General features: G+C 43.5%; 1 protein-coding gene across 1 annotated transcript in view; it reads right to left on the minus strand.

Moving 5' to 3' along the window:
• Positions 1 to 20000, minus strand: part of LOC308366372 (neuronal acetylcholine receptor subunit alpha-7-like) — a gene marked incomplete at both ends in the record, with an annotated part of 58022 nt that overhangs the window by 24681 nt on the left and 13341 nt on the right. The window contains one exon of the mRNA XM_080840051.1: positions 10452 to 10591. Within this exon, the coding sequence (XP_080696177.1) occupies positions 10452 to 10591 (140 nt within the window). The remainder of the gene's footprint in view (positions 1 to 10451; positions 10592 to 20000) is intronic.

The following is a 20000-nucleotide window of genomic DNA, read 5'->3' on the forward strand; positions in this document are numbered from 1 at the left end:
CAACCCTGCCTCTAGACCCACCCTGCCTCTAGACCCAACCTGCCTCTAGAACCACCACACTGCCTCCAGACCCACCCTGCCTCCAGACCCACCCTGCATTTAGACCCACCCTGCCTCTCTAGACCCACCCTGCCTCTAGACCAACCCTGCCTCTAGACCCACCCTGCCTCTAGACCCACCCTGCCTCTAGACCCACCCTGCCTCTAGACCTGCCCTGCCTCTAGACCCACCCTGCCTCTAGACCAACCCTGCCTCTAGACCCACCCTGCCTCTAGACCCAACCTGCCTCTAGAACCACCACACTGCCTCCAGACCCACCCTGCCTCCAGACCCACCCTGCATTTAGACCCACCCTGCCTCTCTAGACCCACCCTGCCTCTAGACCAACCCTGCCTCTAGACCCACCCTGCCTCTAGACCCACCCTGCCTCTAGACCCACCCTGCCTCTAGACCTGCCCTGCCTCTAGACCCACCCTGCCTCAAGACCAACCCTGCATTTAGACCCACCCTGCCTCTCTAGACCCACCCTGCCTCTAGACCAACCCTGCCTCTAGACCCACCCTGCCTCTAGACCCACCCTGCCTCTAGAACCACCCTGCATTTAGACCCACCCTGCATTTAGACCCACCCTGCCTCTAGACCCACCCTGCCTCTAGACCCACCCTGCCTCTAGACCTGCCCTGCCTCTAGACCCACCCTGCATTTAGACCCACCCTGCCTCTAGACCCACCCTGCCTCTAGACCCACCCTGCCTCCAGACCCACCCTGCATTTAGACCCACCCTGCATTTAGACCCACCCTGCCTCTAGACCCACCCTGCCTCCAGACCCACCCTGCATTTAGACCCACCCTGGATTTAGACCCACCCTGCCTCTAGACCCACCCTGCCTCTAGAACCACCACCCTGCCTCTAGACCCACCCTGCCTCTAGACCCACCCTGCCTCTAGAACCACCACCCTGCCTCTAGACCCACCCTGCCTCTAGACCCACCCTGCATTTAGACCCACCCTGCCTCCAGACCCACCCTGCATTTAGACCCACCCTGCCTCTAGAACCACCACCCTGCCTCTAGACCCACCCTGCCTTTGTCCTCTTCACTCTCAAGACTCTCTAAAGTAAAGACAGCGTGATGAGACAGCGTGCCAAGGTTTAAGGTGGAGTCAGTGATTCAGGTGAAACCTTGTTGATTTTTGAGCTGAAAAAAGCCAATTCAATCACAGCCTGTTCCCTCTCCTATGACTCCAGTGTGTTGGTTAGATTAGATTCAGATTTATTATCATTGTGAGTTCAAGTGCAAAGGGGCAATGAAAGGCAACGAGAGGAAATATCAGCTCCTAGTACTTAACTCTGCTAATATTCAGCATTTGAGACATTGATGTTCATTCAGCTGTCACACTTTACTCCTCCCTTTCTCAGGACATTCAGCTGTCACACTTTACTCCTCTCTTTCTCAGGACATTCACACTTTACTCCTCTCTTTCTCAGGACATTCAGCTGTCACACTTTACTCCTCACTTTCTCAGGACATTCAGCTGTCACACGTTACTCCTCTCTTTCTCAGGACATTCAGCTGTCACACTTTACTCCTCTCTTTCTCAGGACATTCAGCTGTCACACTTTACTCCTCACTCTCACTCTCAGGACATTTAGCTGTCACACTTCACTCCTCTCTTTCTCAGGACATTCAGCTGTCACACTTTACTCCTCCCTTTCTCAGGACATTCAGCTGTCACACTTTACTCCTCACTTTCTCAGGACATTCAGCTGTCACACGTTACTCCTCTCTTTCTCAGGACATTCAGCTGTCACACTTTACTCCTCTCTTTCTCAGGACATTCAGCTGTCACACTTTACTCCTCACTCTCACTCTCAGGACATTTAGCTGTCACACTTCACTCCTCTCTTTCTCAGGACATTCAGCTGTCACACTTTACTCCTCCCTTTCTCAGGACATTCAGCTGTCACACTTTACTCCTCACTTTCTCAGGACATTCAGCTGTCACACTTTACTCCTCATTTTCTCAGGACATTCGAAAGTGAACTCAAATATTCAGCCTCTGGGAGAGTTTGGTGCTCTGTAAACTCTGCCCATTTTCAGAGACAGGGACAGTGTGATGTTCATTCAGCTGTCAAGCTCAAGCCCGCATGAATGAATGAATGGAAAACTGCGCCATGAGTTGGTGATGGGGTGCTTTAAGGGCTTTTAAGAGGACGCGACCTCTAGAATGAACGCAGGACTAGAGGAGGTGAACTTTGCATTTCGCACACATGGAAGAGTCTAGACGAGTGAGCGTAACAGTCCCAGCATTTACAGATGGTGTCCTCGCTCATATGGCTGTGACATTATACGTCTGGCCAACGCTCACTTTTTAGCCCGCTCCCAGTGCGCCCAACACGCATTCTGCTTCAGAGACTTATGGTTTTTGTGCTCACTTCCGCATGATGGGACAGCATGCCCACCGATGCCCGCTAATGCCCGCCGTTCATCGTTTGCCTGGCGATGAACCGTGCCGCGTAGGCGATGCCAGCCCAAAAGTTTGCAGCGCGTCGGACTTTTGCTGCCCTGCCGCTGTTGATGCCCGTGGTGCAATGCTTTCCACCTGGGGCACCGGCTCGGGGGAACAGCCCCTCTCTCCCTCCGATTGGAACAGAAGTAGCTAAAGAGAGAGCTGGAGATGAAGGGCTCCACTGTAGGATAAGTTTTAAAATCAAGGACGGTCATTCAGATGGGTTTCTGTGGAAATATGCACGTACACATGCAGCCATGGACAAACATACACACAGTATCAAATACAAATTTGCAGTGTCATGCAAGGCTCCTCCTTTGTACAGACGTCCCTCACCACCCCTCTGGGAGGAGGGGGGGGGGGTTGTTTTCAGGGACTCAAAAGCCCTTTTCTCTTGTTAATCTTTTTTTAGGTTTTAAAAATAATTTAAACTTTTTGTCATTTCCCCTCAGTCTCTCTGACTGGAAGGCAAATCAACGCAAAGTTCTTCTACTTGGGAAATACCACCATCTATAGGTCTGCCCTAACATTGTCATGGGTAGTTGTTGTCTTATGTGTTGTGTGTGTTGACCTCAGTGAGCAAGCTTGCTAGTAGCTAGCTAGCTCACTATGGACATAAGAACGTTTTTTTGGGAACGCCATTTGTTTCACCCAGCAGCTGCTTGCCAATTGTCATGTGCAATTATGGCTAAACAGCTGTCATTGTTTAAATCTCGTTTTAAATCAAAGAAATTCAATCAATTTTATTGTGCCATTCCAAAAATAAAATAAAAACATCTGGAGGACTAAAGAGAAACAGAACTATCATTTTGGATTAGGATGAAATTATCAACCTCTTCAATTCAAAACCAAGACATCTTGTGTAGAACCTATAACACAGGGAAATGACGCTACTGAATATGGTTCTTAGTTACGTTTCCTTTATTATTCTGGTCTGCCAAAGTTATGACTGCAGCCTCTGTGAGTGGGGGAGTTCTGAATTGTGGCATACAGTATTGGTTATTTCATTTAAGGTTAGCTCCCGGCTAACCTTGTGAAATTATTGATGCAAAGTGACTTTCTTTGCAGTCTGTTATTTTGGGGGATATGCATGGGGATAGCAACAGACATATGTTAAAAAAGGCCCTATAACGTTAATGTGTCTATTAAATACACATGCATTTTACTTTACAGAATCGAATATGGGGTTTAATTAAACTACCACAGCCGTTATTTTGTCAATTTTTCAACACCCTTCTCATTTTCTCAAAGATTTCTTTTACAGTTTTTCACTGTTGCTAAAACCCGTTTTTCAAAACAGTAACGTCTTTTTCAAAACTGCACACAGAAAATTGAAAACCTCACACACAAAATGCTAAACCTGACACTCCCTTTGCAAGATGACTCTTTGCTATCAAATCTCTTAACTGTTCACAAAATGGAACTCGTGTTTTCATTTGGTACACACAGCCATATTTTCAAAACACACACACATACATTCATTTAGTACACACAACTAAGCATTAGCTGCACACTACCAAGCATTTACAGCACACAGAAGTGCAAAATTGAAAACACAATCATCGAAACACACCATATGAATGACAATGACTCATTGAGCCCTTTCTCCTTTTGTAAAATGTATCAGTGTAGGCCTACATTTTTCATAGTCAAACATAAAACAGCAATACCGTTGTTCTCACAAACCATATTTACAATTTTAGTCTCCTGTTCCACCAGATTGTATTGACATAAAATTGTATACAAAATGCTTATAGTTTTTCTCAATTGCTTACACACATTTTTTGAAAGCATGCCTCGTTCTCAAAACTCTAAACACAAATTTCAAAGCAACTAACTGAAAATGCAAAACCCTTTATATCTCCAGGAAAATGCTACTTTGCTTTCAAAAAATATTGAAAGTGTGTTTTCTTCCTCCACAATGTGGTTCTCTTTCAGTCCTGCAAAATACAAATACTGTGAGCACACTACGTATATTATATTGATATGCAGTATTACAGTACACAAGGCAAACAGATTTCGTACTTGTTCTCCATCCTGAAGGTTCTAATGAAAAACCATGAAAACATGGTCTACCACAGCGGCCCAAATCTCATTAGAGATGACCATTCTCCTTCTTCTTTCTCCTGATCCTCCTCCTTCTTCACCTTGTCCTCATTCTGTTCCTCCTCCTTGTCCTCCTCTTCCTTCTCTCTGTCCTCCTACTCTTCAACCTCCTACTCCTCCTCCTTCTTGTCCTCCTCTTCTTCTTCCTCTCACTCTTACCCCTCTCCTTCTCTGGTTGTGGATCTTTTCAAAGTTTTCAATACTTTATCCAACAAAACAGAGGCTCAAGACACTTTAATGGTGCAGTCCTCACTGCAAATTGGTCAAAAGACCTGAAAGTTTAGAGATTTGACTATTTGTGGTTTGCAGGTTGATGCTTTGAGATTTTACTTGAAAATTGTGTGCAACAACAGAACTTTGTGTACACTGTTTTGACAACAACGTGATGTGTAATTGACATCAGTGTGTTCACAAGGAAAATCGGACTCTAATGTAGAAAAGGGAATCTTAAGTATTTCCCACTTGGGGCGAGCGATTGATACATGACGTGAAGGTTGTGCAGATTGTGCCGAATTTTCGCTTTATACTTTTTAACAATAGTGAAAAACTGTAACAAACCGGAACAAGCAAAACTGCTAATCTGCAGCATACCAAATGACGAGGCATGTATGCTTTTCCTTCTATTCATTTGCTTTTTTTATTTCCAACTTTTTCAGCCTCATTCTATTTTGTTTCCTTCTTCTCCATCCATCCACTTTTCTCTCTCTCTCTCTCTCTCTCTCTCTCTCTCTCTCTTTCTCTCTCTCTCTCCATTGACCCCCTTCCATCCAGTGGCACTGGGGCAGCTGTGGTCGTGTTGAGTGATCAGGAGGAAGTGATGCGTTCACATCAGTCTCCGCCAGGACTCAGTGGGCCCCGCGCTCAGCACACACCATCTGGGCCTCACAGACAGACCTGCACTGCCAGAAGAGTAGACCATGACCCACTCTCACTCACACACACACACACACACACACACACACACACACACACACACACACACACACACACACACACACACACACACACACACACACACATACACATACATACACAGTCACATATAAACACACACATATATAGACGCATGCATGCACACATACAGATAGACGCACAAACATACACACACACACACCCTCTCACACACACACACATACACACACACAGTCACAAGTACAAACACACACAAACACATATACGTACATACACACACACGCACATGCGCACACATGCACATGCATATACAAAGATGGACGCGCATAAACAGGCAGATGTAAGGTGAATAATGCACACACAAGCATATACACACACTCACACAAATGATAAACGCATGAGTGGAAGCACTTCACAAACAAAGCATACCAACACGCAGACACATTAAGCCCAAAGCACTTACACACATAATACACACATCCACCTTAGACAAGCACACTGCACATTCACACATAGTCAGCCATATGTCCAGGAAAACAAACACACACACACACACACACACACACAAACAGACACACATACAAACCAAACACACACGCGCACAAATCACACCTTCACCCACGAACACATATCCTTCATATACACACCCATAGCTATATTCTAGTTGCCTAATGACTTAATCTGTGATCAGGGGACTGTGTGCAAAATGACCTTATTACCAAAAGGCCTCTGGCCCTTCAACACATCTGGCCATCTGTGTGTGTGTGTGTGTGTGTGTGTGTATGTGTGTGTGTGTGTGTGTGTGTGTGTGTGTGTGTGTGTGTGTTTGGGGGGGTGGGTGGGTGTGTGTGTTTGTGGCATTCGGGATCCCCCCTATATGTCTTCATCAGAGTATCTCACACAACACACACACGCACACGCACACGCACACGCACACGCACACGCACACGCACACGCACACGCACACGCACACGCACACGCACACGCACACGCACACACACACACACACACACAGACAAACACACACACACACACACACACACACACACAACCACACACACACACACACAGTCACACTCCTATATGTCTTCATCCGAGTCTCTGAGAGGAATGAAGCTCCTCTTGTCTCTGCTCCTGTCCACTCAAGCATGAGATAACAGCAGCAGGCACAGCAGCAGCGGATTTCATGTTCACGTCAGCTTGCAGATGGACAGCAGCTAATGAAACACGCAACACTGCTAGCAACTCACACCCTTCCCTTTATTTCTTTACTGAGAGAAACAGCACCCGTGCTAGACACAGTGCACAGGGGGCTGTGAGAGGGGAAGTTAAGATCCCATGTCTGTACTATCAAAATAGTTTACTTCAGTTAAACTGTACCTCTAGCATGGTAGCGTGCTGTTTATCTTTAGCCAGACTATGTATGTATGTATGTATGTATTTATGTATGAGCCAAGAAACTAATGCAAGTACAGTTTTTCACTATTGTTAAGAAGTAAAAAGCGAAAATTCGGCACAATCTGCACAACCTTCACGTCATGTATCAATCGCTCGCCCCAAGTGGGAAATACTTAAGATTCCCTTATCTACATTAGAGTTCGATTTTCCTTGTGAACACACTGATGTCAATTACACATCACGTTGTTGTCAAAACAGTGTACACAAAGTTATGTTGTTGCACACAATTTTCAAGTAAAATCTCAAAGCATCAACCTGCAAGGCACAAATAGTCAAATCTCTAAACTTTCAGGTCTTTTGACCAATTTGAAGTGAGGACTGCACCATAAAAGTGTCTTGAGCCTCTGTTTTGTTTGGTAAACTATTGAAAACTTTGAAAAGATCGACAACCAGAGAAGGAGAGGGGTAAGAGAGAGAGGAGGAGGAAGAGGGCAAAGAGAAGGAAGAGGAGGACAAGAAGGAGGAGGAGGAGGAGGACAGAGAGAAGGGAGAGGAGGACAAGGAGGAGGAAGAGAATGAGGACAAGGTGAAGAAGGAGGAGGAGGAGGAGGAGAAAGAAGAAGGAGAACGGTCATCTCTAATGAGATTTGGGCCGCTGTGGTAGACCATGTTTTCATGGTTTTTCATTACGTAGAACCTTCAGGATGGAGAACAAGTACGAAATCTGTTTGCCTTGTGTACTGTAATACTGCATATCAATAGAATATAGTGTGCTCACAGTATTTGTATTTTGCAGGACCACAAGAGAACCACACTGAGGAGGCAGAAAACACACTTTCTGTATTTTTTTTTTTTAAAGCAAAGTAGCATTTTCCAGGAGATATAAAGGGTTTTGCATTTTTTGTTAGTTGTTTTGGGATTTGTGTTTAGAGTTTTGAGAAAACGAGGCATGCTTTACTGTAAAAAAAAATGTGTGTAAGCAATTGAGGAAAACTGTAAGCATTTTGTATACAATTTTATGTCAATACAATCTAGTGTTTGGTGGAACAGGAGACTGAAATTGTAAATATGGTTTTTGAGAACAACGGTATTGCTGTTTTATGTTTGACTATGAAAAATGTAGGCCTACACTGATACATTTTACAAAAGGAGAAATGGCTCAACGAGCCATTGTCATTCATATGGTGTGATTCGATGATTGTGTTTTCAATTTTGCACTTCTGTGTGCTGTAAATGCTTGGTAGTGTGCAGCAAATGCTTAGCTGTGTGTACTAAATGAATGTATGTGTGTGTGTTTTGAAAATATGGCTGTGTGTACCAAATGAAAACACGAGTTCCATTTTGTGAACAGTTAAGAGATTTGATAGCAAAGAGTCATCTTGCAAAGGGAGTGTCAAGTTTAGCATTTTGTGTGTGAGGTTTTCAATTTTCTGTGTGCAGTTTTGAGAAAGACGTTACTGTTTTGAAAAACGGGTTTTAGCAACAGTGAAAAACTGTAAATGTGAATGTCGTGGCTGTGGAAGCTAGTTTAGCATTCCGGGTTTGACCTAACTTTAGTTTAACAAGGGGAATCTACGCATACACTTTGGCAGAATCAGCATGTTGCTGCCACATTATTACCCCCATATTAGATGCTCAGCGTGGTTAATATGATCATAAACTGAAGCAGCTCTTTCAAGTAGATCATTAAATGACCAACACAGATCCATTCGGCTCAGATGCATGCAGGGCTTTAAATATGTTTCATTCTCTCGTTGTGTCTGTTGCAGAGACACCTACTATAGGATGAGTGTAAGAGGTGAGCAGGGTGTGACAGAGGGATCGATTCAACCCCACTGTTGAGGACAGACAGGGAGACACTGGGGGAGGACATTAGGAAACAGGGATGGAGAGAGACAGACAAGCAAATAAACCAAGGAGGAAATTACCATAGTGAGAGTCACCATCAAATGAAGAGAGAGAAAGATTGAGAGAAGGTAAGATCTCTTGACCCTGACATGGACAGACACACACACACACACACACACACACACACACACACACACACACACACTCCACTCACACTTTGTATGAAGACCCCTTTGTATGAAGATTGGAAGGACTTAAACTGACATATTAACACTAAGGAGATTAACATGTACCTCGTTTCCACCGGGGCCGGCCCGGTGCCGGAGCCGGGCCGGTGCCCAATCTGGCACCAGTTCTTGTGTTTCCACCGGGGCCGGGCTGGTGCCGGACCTGAAAATCGGGCACCGGCCCGGCTCCCTGGAGGAGCTGGGGCCAGATCGGGCACCAACTACGTCACAGAGGTGGGCGGAGTTAACCCACCAGAAACAGAAATTTCCACCGCCATTTTTTTTTTGCCATCAACCAAGATGTTGAGTGAAAACGATGAAAACATACGTGGAAAATCGATCCAGTAGTGGACCATGGATTAAATAAATACCTCGATAGCAATTTATCCATCAACAGAAATGCAAGACAAAATTGAAAAGTCAGTAAGGAAAGCTAAAATATATGAGGTAATACGAGGAGTCTGAGATAGCAGGGTTCAAAAGGACAACAGACCTAATAACAAACACATTAAAACTAATAAAGAAAGCTTTCATCCATCAAAATGTGTTGGTTTGTCTGTCTTGTATACATTAAGTCTTTCAATCTGGTCTGTTGTTTTTGTGTGATATTACACTTGAAATTAGTAGTTGACTAAGCAAGTTCTTGTAGCAGCTAGCTAACTAGCACTCGCTGCTAGCTGTCGTGGGGTACTATTACAGTTGTTATGCTAATCAACTAACTCCCATCATGAGCTGCATTGCCTGCTCGTAGAAAACCCGAAATTGCATTATTAACTGAGACCGTGATGTAGTGCTGGCTTTGTATTGTGTGTACTGTAGAAGACGTGCCACTTGAAAACGAATAAAAAAAAATAGCTCTTGACTAAGTAAGTTCGTGTAGTAGCTGGCTAACTAGCACTAGCTGCTGTAAGGTACTGCTAAGGTTGTTATGGCAACTGGTTAGTATATCAGTGTAGGAGCTAGTCTTCAGTTTAAGTTGTGGTCCATAAGTACTTTAATCAGAGTCCCCTTCCACGGTTCTTTCATGGTAGCGTGAGCAGTGCTGGGTTAAATCAGTTTATTTACTCATGGGCCTTTGAGCCTAGGGAGGTTTGGAAGGGAACATAAGCGGGGGTGCTGATATATGCGCAAAATACTGTATATCTGAACTGCAGAGAGATAAAGACTGCGAGAGAGATATTGAGATACAGACACTGAAAAAGAGATGAAAAGATTGTGTGTGTAAATGGATGCGTAAGTGTGTGTGTGTGTGTGTGTGTGTGTTTGTGTGTGTGTGTGCGTGCGCGTGTTTGTGTGAGAGTGTGTGTGTGTGTGTGTGTGGTCGACTCAAACTAATTCACGTACACATACAAGAACCACCACAAAAACTCCTAGCTCACATTTAATAGACACATACATACACACACACACAGAGGGGGAGGGTCGGGGTTGAACACACACACAAAAACTCACCACATCAATAATCTGCAGTAATGTCATTCCCAGCTCCACCAGTACGGGGTTGGAATCATTGAGCACGGGTCTCTCCAGACGATTGTAGTTCTCCATCAACTCCTTATAGAGACGCCTCTGGTACTCTCCCTGAAGGGAGCCTACGGGAGGGGGATGAGTGAGGGAGGGAGAGATAGACAGAAAATTTGATCATGGTGCCAAATAAATGTCCTTTCTCAGCACTTAGACTTTGAGGTAATATGATTACAGATTTAGATATGGAGGACAGTGGGGAGCAAAAAGTGCTGAGACATAACACACACACACACACACACACACACACACACAATTAGAAACTATAACATTACTGACATACATTGTACAGAGTACAGAGACACACAAGTGCACACACACAAACCCCCACACACACAAAAAGGAGTTGAGGTAGCCACTGATATAACCTGCAGAGATTAACACAGATTCACCTCAGAATCATGTAGACTCTACTGAAAGATGAGAGTAAATTGCAGGTGGAATTAGTAAATGATTCGTAGAGATTACAAATGACACACTGAAACCATCCATTATGGAATTGGGCATTACATAACAGTGGACATAGCTCCCACTCACACAAACACACACATTCACACACACACACAAATACACACAACAGTGTTTCTGTTATCCAGTAATTACAGGTTCTAGTCCGGTGAAATTTATACAAATCTGATTAATGAAAATTTGGTAATCCTGAAACATGATATTAGACACGTGGTACACGTGGGAGAAAATGGATCTCATCCGATCACATTTTACTCTCCGTGAAGCTACAGTCTAAACTCCGCCCACTAAAGCCTTCACCACGTCCTCAGTAGTGACTACTAGGAAGTCTCATTTTGATTTGATAATTGGAAAATTGTGATCTAATTAAATTGTTCTTTTTTTCTACAAGGATAATGTAATCTATAGCTCTCCAACAGCTCTGTAGGTTTGTTTCATAGCCTATGACGTGTCGGAAAGTGACGGTAAATGCCAACTAACCTAAAGTTAGTAGGCTGCTTCACTTCTCTGGGGCAGTTCACGCCCTAAAGTTTTACTGATGTTAACAAAGAAATAATTTATATGTTTTATCTCGTCTCATAGTGTCATTTCTTTGATTTTGTGCAGGTGTAGGCTACAACTTGCAACACAGGTTGTGCAAGACATACGGTTTCAAAACCACTTAGCTAACAACAGTAAACAATGCATTTCTGAGGTCTTTTTTAAAATGTATGTTTAATAATAATAATACATTTTATTTATATGGCGCCTTTCAAGAGACCCAAGGTCGCCTTACAACATTGAAAACATTAAAAATACATTGAATTATAAAAAATACATTGAAAAAAATACATTGAATTATAAAAAAAATACATTGAATTATACATTATACGGCAACAACTTTACAGGTTATAGGCCTGCTTAAACAGGTGCGTTTTGATTAGTTTTTTAAAAAGAGCGATTGAGTAAGGGTCAATGTTCCTGATGTCAGGGGGAAGGGAGTTCCAGAGGTGAGGGGCAGAGCGGCTGAAGGCTCTGGATCCCATGGTGGACAGATGGGCTTGGGGGACGGTCAGGGTGATGGAGGAAGCAGACCTGAGAGACCGGGTAGGGACATTGATGTGGAGGAGGTCAGAGAGGTATGGAGGGGCGAGGTTATGGATTGCCTTAAATGTGTGGAGGAGGATTTTGAAATGTATGCAGTGTTCAATGGGAAGCCAGTGGAGTTGATGCAGAACGGGGGTGATGTGATTGATGGATGGCGTCCTAGTGACGATACGGGCAGCAGCATTTTGTACCAGTTGGAGTTTATGGAGAAGTTTGTGTGGGAGACCAAAGAGAAGGGAATTGCAGTAGTCCAGGCGGGAAGTGACAAGGCAGTGAACCAGGATTGCGGCGGTGTTGGGAGTGAGTGAGGGGCGGAGGCGGTTGATATTGCGGATGTGAAAGTAGGCAGATCGAATGGTGTTGTCCTGTCGAGGACAACACCCAGGCTTTTAACCTGAGGAGAGGGGGTAACCAAGGAGTTATCTATGGTGAGGGTGAAACTGGGGTGTTTGGTGAGGGCAATAATGTTTTTCCCAGGCTTTTTTTGGTTTAGTTTCATGTCTTAAGTTCTTTAATTACTCATCTATGGTTGTTAAGTAGGACAGTCAGACAGTTTTTGATTGCATCAAATTAGATTAATTTATTGTCAAGCACCATCGCGCTGCAGTTTACATCCATATGCCTACGCCAGGATGTCCTGGTAACAGACTAACTGACTTGTGGACACTGTCCTTCTTTCTTCAACCAAGGTGTAGCTTATATTTTATTGGCTACATGATATTTTCGGTTGTAACATAGAATTTTTTTAAACATGTGCCAGTAAGTTTCAAATTGGACCGGTAAAATTAATTCTTACCGGACACCTGACCAGCAAGAATTAATCCGAGCGAAGCACTGACACACCCACAAACACACATGCAAAGACACACACTGAAAATGAGAGGACGGAGTAAGTTCCAATTACAATCCTTTTCCTGTCATAAGCAAACCTCAGCATTTTAGGCTCAGTTCCAGTTGCAGACAGAGAAGCCAATAAAGGGCTTTCCACACCATTTACAAACCTCCATCACCATCATCATTACCATAACAACCTCAGAATCAAACCTCCATCACCATCATCATTACCATAACAACCTCAGAATCAAAGGAGAATGAAGACAAAAAAAAAGGGAGAAAGAGAGTGGAGTGGGGAGGGAAGGTTAGAAAAAGAAGGGAAAAGAGAAAGAGTGCGAGAAAGAGTGAGAGTGACAGAGGGTGTGTGCAAGTGTATTTGTGTGTATGAAAGAGTGTGAGAGAGAATGTGCATGAGTGTGTAAGACAGAGCGGGTGTGGGAGAGAGAGACAGAAAGGGGGAGGACATAACAGATTCCTGGCCAGCAGTGTGATCATCTCCATTAAACTCATAACGAGCTGAATTATGACAGGAGCCAGCAGGTCAGAAAGGAGAGAGGAGGACGAGAGGAGGTGGGGGGGGGGGGGGGGGGGGGGGGGCAAGAGGAAGGTGAGGGAGGAAAGAGGTAATGGACTGATGGCCAGAGAAAGAAAGGCACGCACAAATCCTGGGAGTAAAGCAAAAAGAGAGAGCAGGAGAGTGGATGGATGGAAAGAAAGATAGATAGAAAAAAGGAGTGATGTGTGCTGCCCAGATGCCAACTTGCCCTGGGCACAGCTGCCAAATCTTACACTCAGCAATTCCACACCTCCCCTTCATCTGCCAGACACATCTGATCACATAGTATCACATCAAATCAAATCAAATTAAACTGATCGCTTCAATCAATCAAAAGACCTTTAGACATCTTCTGAACCATCACATTCTATCCTGTCGTTGTGGGTAAAGAGACAAATGAATACAATGTCCCCTAGGGCCCTACATTTAATTGATGGCCAGTGTGGCAATACACAAAGTCTGCTGCATATTTAAAGATAATTTAATAACTTGGAAAAATAATTTAGCTAATTTCATAACACGAACAAGATTTTAAGCGCAAACATTGGTGGGTCAGCACAGTGCTGGGGTGTGTATGGTGCACAGACGTCGGAGTTCCATGTATAAATGCTTTCCATCAAAGCAAGCCCTTTTTCCCTGTGAAACGTCTAAATAATTGAATGTCAAGCCGACCTCCCTTACAAGAACCTCCATTTCCTCTGGTGTAAACTGCTCCTTTTGCGACCGGAAATGTTGCTCTTCTGTAGAACATTTACTGAACGCCATGGGAATTTTACTAAGGTTTGGTTCAAATCATTGATCGGCTGATAAAGAACGACTTCATTGCCACATCCTCTAATAATTGCTTTACCTATTTATGCTTGATTGTGCCCTGCTTTGTGTCGTGCATGTTACGACATACACAAAAATGTAAACTGTTAAACTGACATTGTGATTATTCAATAAGTCGTGTTGACTTAATAAAGTCCAGCACAGTTCAAACCACCAAAGTGTATTCATTGCTGCGGTCTTATTTAACCTAGGCCTTTGGCCTATAAACACATGAGAGCAAGCTACACTTACTGTATGTGTGTAGAATATCATGGAAGGTAAGTGAAGAGGTGGGTATGGATGGGTAACCTAATGTCTTTAAGGCGAAAAAAGTATTGGCTACACGATGACAGTACTTTACAGAGTGACTTGCGATAATGTAATCCTTTTTTTAGGAAAGAGCAAAGACGTCCACGAAACAAGTAGCCTAATATTCCATATTCAGATCACTATGGTCATTATGTCATAGTGGCATACATTCTTGCCGTGTCTTGGTTGAGAGACTGGCACAACACAAGTTTGACCGGTGTGGCAAAGTTGGTTTTCTATTTAATATTTGGCATATTGAAAAAAAGCATTTCACGTTTGCACTGATTGACGTATTTATGCCAAACCAACTACAATGTATTGACGTACAATGTACAAGGCTTTTAAATCATTTTTAAATCGTATTACTTTTCTTTATAATTTAAATAATACAAATCCATTTGGCTCCTTCACCTTTTTTTAACTTTTTGTGTCAGACTAATTGATACATATTCCTGATACATGGTGGTGTTTTACTAAAATAAGTGGTGTTTTGAGCTCAAAAAGTCAAAAGGTCATGTGGCCAAATTTATTTGATTATTTGTTTTATCTATACAGTACATCTATAAATCAATACAAATAAAGCAAATGGTGTTTTTCGAGAAGAAGCCTTGTGACATGTCAAGAATATTAGCCTGTAATCAGCTTCCCAAGCTCAAAGCCAAATGGATTTGTATTGTTTGAATTACCAAAAAGGTAATAAAAGATTAAAGGCCCTTGTGACATAGGGCCAAATGAATACATCACAGCTGGTTTGACGTAAATCGGTCAATCAGTAGGCTACAAGGGTGAAATAATTTTTTTCAATATGGCGAATATCAAATATTGAGTATAAAACTAACTTTACGGCGGCAGTTTGAACATCATCGTTCACGTCCTTGCGTGAGTTTAAAGCTTGTCGGGGAGGAGGGTCAAGACATTGTCAGTCACGGCTACTTAGCCTACTTAGCCATTTGGTAACATATTTTGTTGAGTTAAATGCTTAGTCAATTTAGCAACTGAGTGGTCAATGTTATGCTGCCAAACTGTGTGTATTAGATAGAAGATACATCTGACAGATGTTCAAAACCAAGATGCTATTTCCATGTAGTGCCCACCTTTTTGATCAGACACATCCAAATGAGGCGTTACCAAATGAACGTGAGCTAATCATTAAAATAGCTTTACGTGATGCCCCTTCTTTGTTGCACATGGTGTGCATCTAATCAAACTTGGGCCCTTAGTTGGGTCAGCCCACAAATGGATGGAGAAACCCTCCTTTAATAGAAATAACATGCAGGGAAAGTCTTAAGTGATGTGTACATTTGTGGGTGGTTGGTTGGATGTGTGTGTGTGTGTGTGTGTGTGTGTGTGTGTGTGTCGGTGTGTGTGTGTCGGTGTGCATGCGTGCATATGTTTGTGAGATGATTGTGTGTAACGTGTTTTCCATGGCCTTCATTCAGCCAATGGTCAGCTCGCATTCTGTTTGCTCACACTAACAAAGCCTGAAGAGAATGTGTGTGGGAGGCATGCCTAAGCTATGCACATCAGGCTTATCTCACACACATGCACACGCACACACAAACACACTCACACACACACACACACACACACACACACACACACACACACACACACACACACACACACACACACACACACACACACACTCACACACTCATACATGCACCATAATATACAACACACAAAGAGTGAGACAGCAAACGTGCCTCACCCCAATGCACATACACACACACACACACACACACACACACATAAATACATTCAAATGCATTCATGCAACACCGCATGAGTCAGCACCACAGAGACCCAGCACCCGGTTCTCAAATAATCCGAAGTTCTTGTGGTCTTATAATAGAAACTTCCGGCGTTGATTCGATCTTCTTCACAGCTGTCCCTCACCGCCGAACCGCTTCACGAGACGCCTGCCTGTGCATTCCTAAAACCAGCCATGCAGATATACTGTCATAACATCATGGCACACGGCATGTTGTCTCTTACACCCCCTTTGTGACAGCTATTCATTCCTTCCCTTCCCTCTCCCTTCCCTGTCCCTTCCCTGTCCTTTCCCTGTCCCTTCCCTGTCCCTTCCCTGTCCCTGTTCCTGTCCCTTCCCTGTCCCTGTTCCTGTCCCTTCCCTATCACGCCTCACAGTGGACTGTGGTTTATTACAGTGTTCTCTCTCTTTCTCCTTTTCTTTGATTTCTTTCTCTTTCCTTCCTTCTTATGTGCTCGAAAATTCAGATGTGCTTCATTGGCCTGAATGATTTGTCAAAGCATTTGTGTGAAACAGGTAGAGTCTCCGTCTCTCTCTCTCTCTCTCTCTCTCTCTCTCTCTCTCTCTCTCTCTCTCTCTCTCTCTCTCTCTCTCTCTCTCTCTCTCTCTCTCTCTTTCTCTCTCTCGCTCTCTATGGGACTTGAGATGATGATGGGACCATGGCTCTTCTTTTGGTTAGGATGCCTTGTAGAACCTGATAATGTAATAATTTCCTGATAACGTAATAACCCTGATAATGTAATAAAAAATGCCTCATAAGTCCCTAAAAGATGTAATAAAACCTGATAATGTAATACTATCCCAATAATGTAATAAAGTGCATTTCCCAATAATGTAACAATCGCCATACCAATAATGTAATAAAATGTTACATTAATTGGAAGTTATTACATTATCAGGTTAGCCTCAATTTTGCAGAACCTGATAATGTAATAAATTCCTGATATTGTAAAAACTTTGGTCAGTGCTGAAATGTTGGGACACCAGTTATTCAGACCAAGTAGTGATGCTGTGTAGACAACCACCCACTATTGTTTTGCTCATATTTTGATCCCAATGGTATAGGCCTTTAGCCTCGCAAGCCAAACCTGTACAGCAAGAAGCTGTACAAGGGTCTGGCACAACACGATTTTCAGTGTGGGCGGGATTAACGGTTGTCTGTTAATTTGCCTCTGCACGCAATGCCACGCAATAGGAATGGCGCTACAACCAATCCGAGCAACTGCCGAATGACAAAAGACGATTTGATTGGCCTGGTACAGTTTGGATTTTCAGCCGCACAAAACAACGACAGTTGACCAGATGGTCCCTGGCTGCAAATAAAATTTGCTGCCGCTAGGGGCGTCTAGATTTCTAGGCTAATAGGCCCCCTCATGATTGCTTGCCATTATTGCATGATTTACAGTGCCCAAACAGTGTGACTGTTTGGACCTCTGAAACTGGAGACCTGATGCTACAGCACCAACCAAAGTTATTACAATATCAGGTAATTATTACATTATCAGGTTCTGCAAAATTGAGGCTAACCTGCACTTTATTACATTATCGGGGTATTATTACATTATCAGGTTTTATTACATGTTTTAGGGACTTATAAAGGAATTTGTATTACATTATCGGGAGTTATTACATTATCGGGAAATTATTACATTATCAGGTTCTACATGCCTGCAGAGCAAATTGAAAGCAAGCAGTGTGTGGGACATCTTTATTTAGTCCTTAAACCTAACCCCTTATTTAATATGCAAGATATGCTAGCCTTTGTCATTCGTTTAATTAGTATTATTTAATGATCAGACAATAAGGCGAACATAAGATGTTAATGGTTAATCCTGGCTGTGGGTGTGGCATGCACCCGAAATTGACTGAAGATTATATCACCTGATTTGTTGTATGTGTGTGGTTAAGGTTTGTTTTGATTGTGAGCAAACTCCATTTTAGTGTGTGTGTGTGTGTGTGTGTGTGTGTGTGTGTGTGTGTGTGTGTGTGTGTGTGTGTGTGTGTGTGTGTGTGTGACTGTGCGTGCGTGCGTGTTTCGTGTGTGTGTGTGTGTGTGCACGCACGTGATGCAATGCCGTTATTAAATCAGAATATGGAGCTGATGTGGCTGACAGGCCAGGCAGATGGCAGGGAAGTGTAATGGGTCTCTAGATTGTATCTTGGGTCATGGGTGTGTATGTGTGTGTGTGTGTGTGTGTGTGTGTGTGTGTGTGTGTGTGTGTGTGTGTGATTGTATCTGGGGTCATGGCTAGAGGTTGTTTTTCTCTATTTTCCATTCTGCATCTCATAGCAAGATAAGACAAACAGCTGCCTCAGGTCCTGACACAAGGAATTTCACAGCGCCTGCTATCCTGACATGCAGACAGGGGGTTAACTTTACGGCCACGATATGTACACACTTCCCAAACAAGGCAAAAGTTAAAGCCACTGAATTAATAAAAGTAAGTGAAAATGTGTCTGTGTGTTTGTGTGTTTGTGTGTGTGTGTGTTGGAGAGAGAGAGTATACCTTCAGTTGATTGCACACTGATTTGTCAGAGTGTGTCTGTTTTTGTGAGTGCATCCTTGTGTGTGTATGTGCGTGCAATTGTGTGTGTGTGTGTGTGTGTGTGTGTGTGTGTGTGTGCATGCAATTGTGTGTGTGTGTGTGTGTGTGTGTGTGTGTGTGTGTGTGTGTGTGTGTGTGTGCATGTCCCTTTTGCAATCATACCATGTGGGGACAGGCAGCTGTCTGCCTCTCTGTGAGCCGAGACTAATGAAGCCCATCTCACAGATTACACCAACTGATTTCATTACACACACACACACACGCACACAAACACACACACACACACACACACACACACACACACACACACACACACACACATGCTCCCACAAACTCACTGATTTCATTAAAGTTGCAAACACACAAATGAATGTGACTAATCAGTTGAAGGCTCATATACAACTGAAGTGAGTACACCCCTCTGCAATATTACTCCAAAATTCAAAATGGTATCACCTTACAGTAACAGCAGGGTATTTGCTCTGGTAAAGAGAAAACTGTTCAGATTTACTACATTAAAAATACAGCCCCCACCGTAGGAGCTAAACAAAAGTCAGTACATCTTTCATTTCTGAGATTCAGATATTTTATTTTTCTCGGTATGGATGATACCAGTGTTGCACACATTTCTAGAGAGATGTTCTGCCATTCTTCAGGGGCATTTCTTCAGCTGCATATTAATGGAGGTATTGTGTTGCGTCACCTTTCCCTTTAAAATACTAAAGATGTTTTATTGGACTAAAGTCAGGTGACACACTTGGCCAGGTCAGTGTGTGATTTTGGCAGCGTGCTTTGGATCATTATCTTGCCGGAATATTCCTCTGCTGCCAAGCTACTGGAGACTGGGAGCCATCTTGTCAGCTAGTATTTTAGTATTTCCACTGGTATTAGTCGGCATTCATGATGCCATCTATAAATGTCCTCTCCCCAACACCTTTTACACTCATGCGGCCCTATCTCATCACACTCATACTTCCATGCTTCATTGTTGGGACTAGGCATTCACTCACTGTGGTAGTCCTGGCCAGGTTCAACATGATGGACACCCCATGAGCTCGAACAAATGTATCTTGGCCGCATCTCAGCACAGAATG

The sequence above is a fragment of the Sprattus sprattus genome (assembly GCF_963457725.1).
Source record: "Sprattus sprattus genome assembly, chromosome: 6".
In the NCBI taxonomy this organism is placed as follows: domain Eukaryota; kingdom Metazoa; phylum Chordata; class Actinopteri; order Clupeiformes; family Clupeidae; genus Sprattus; species Sprattus sprattus.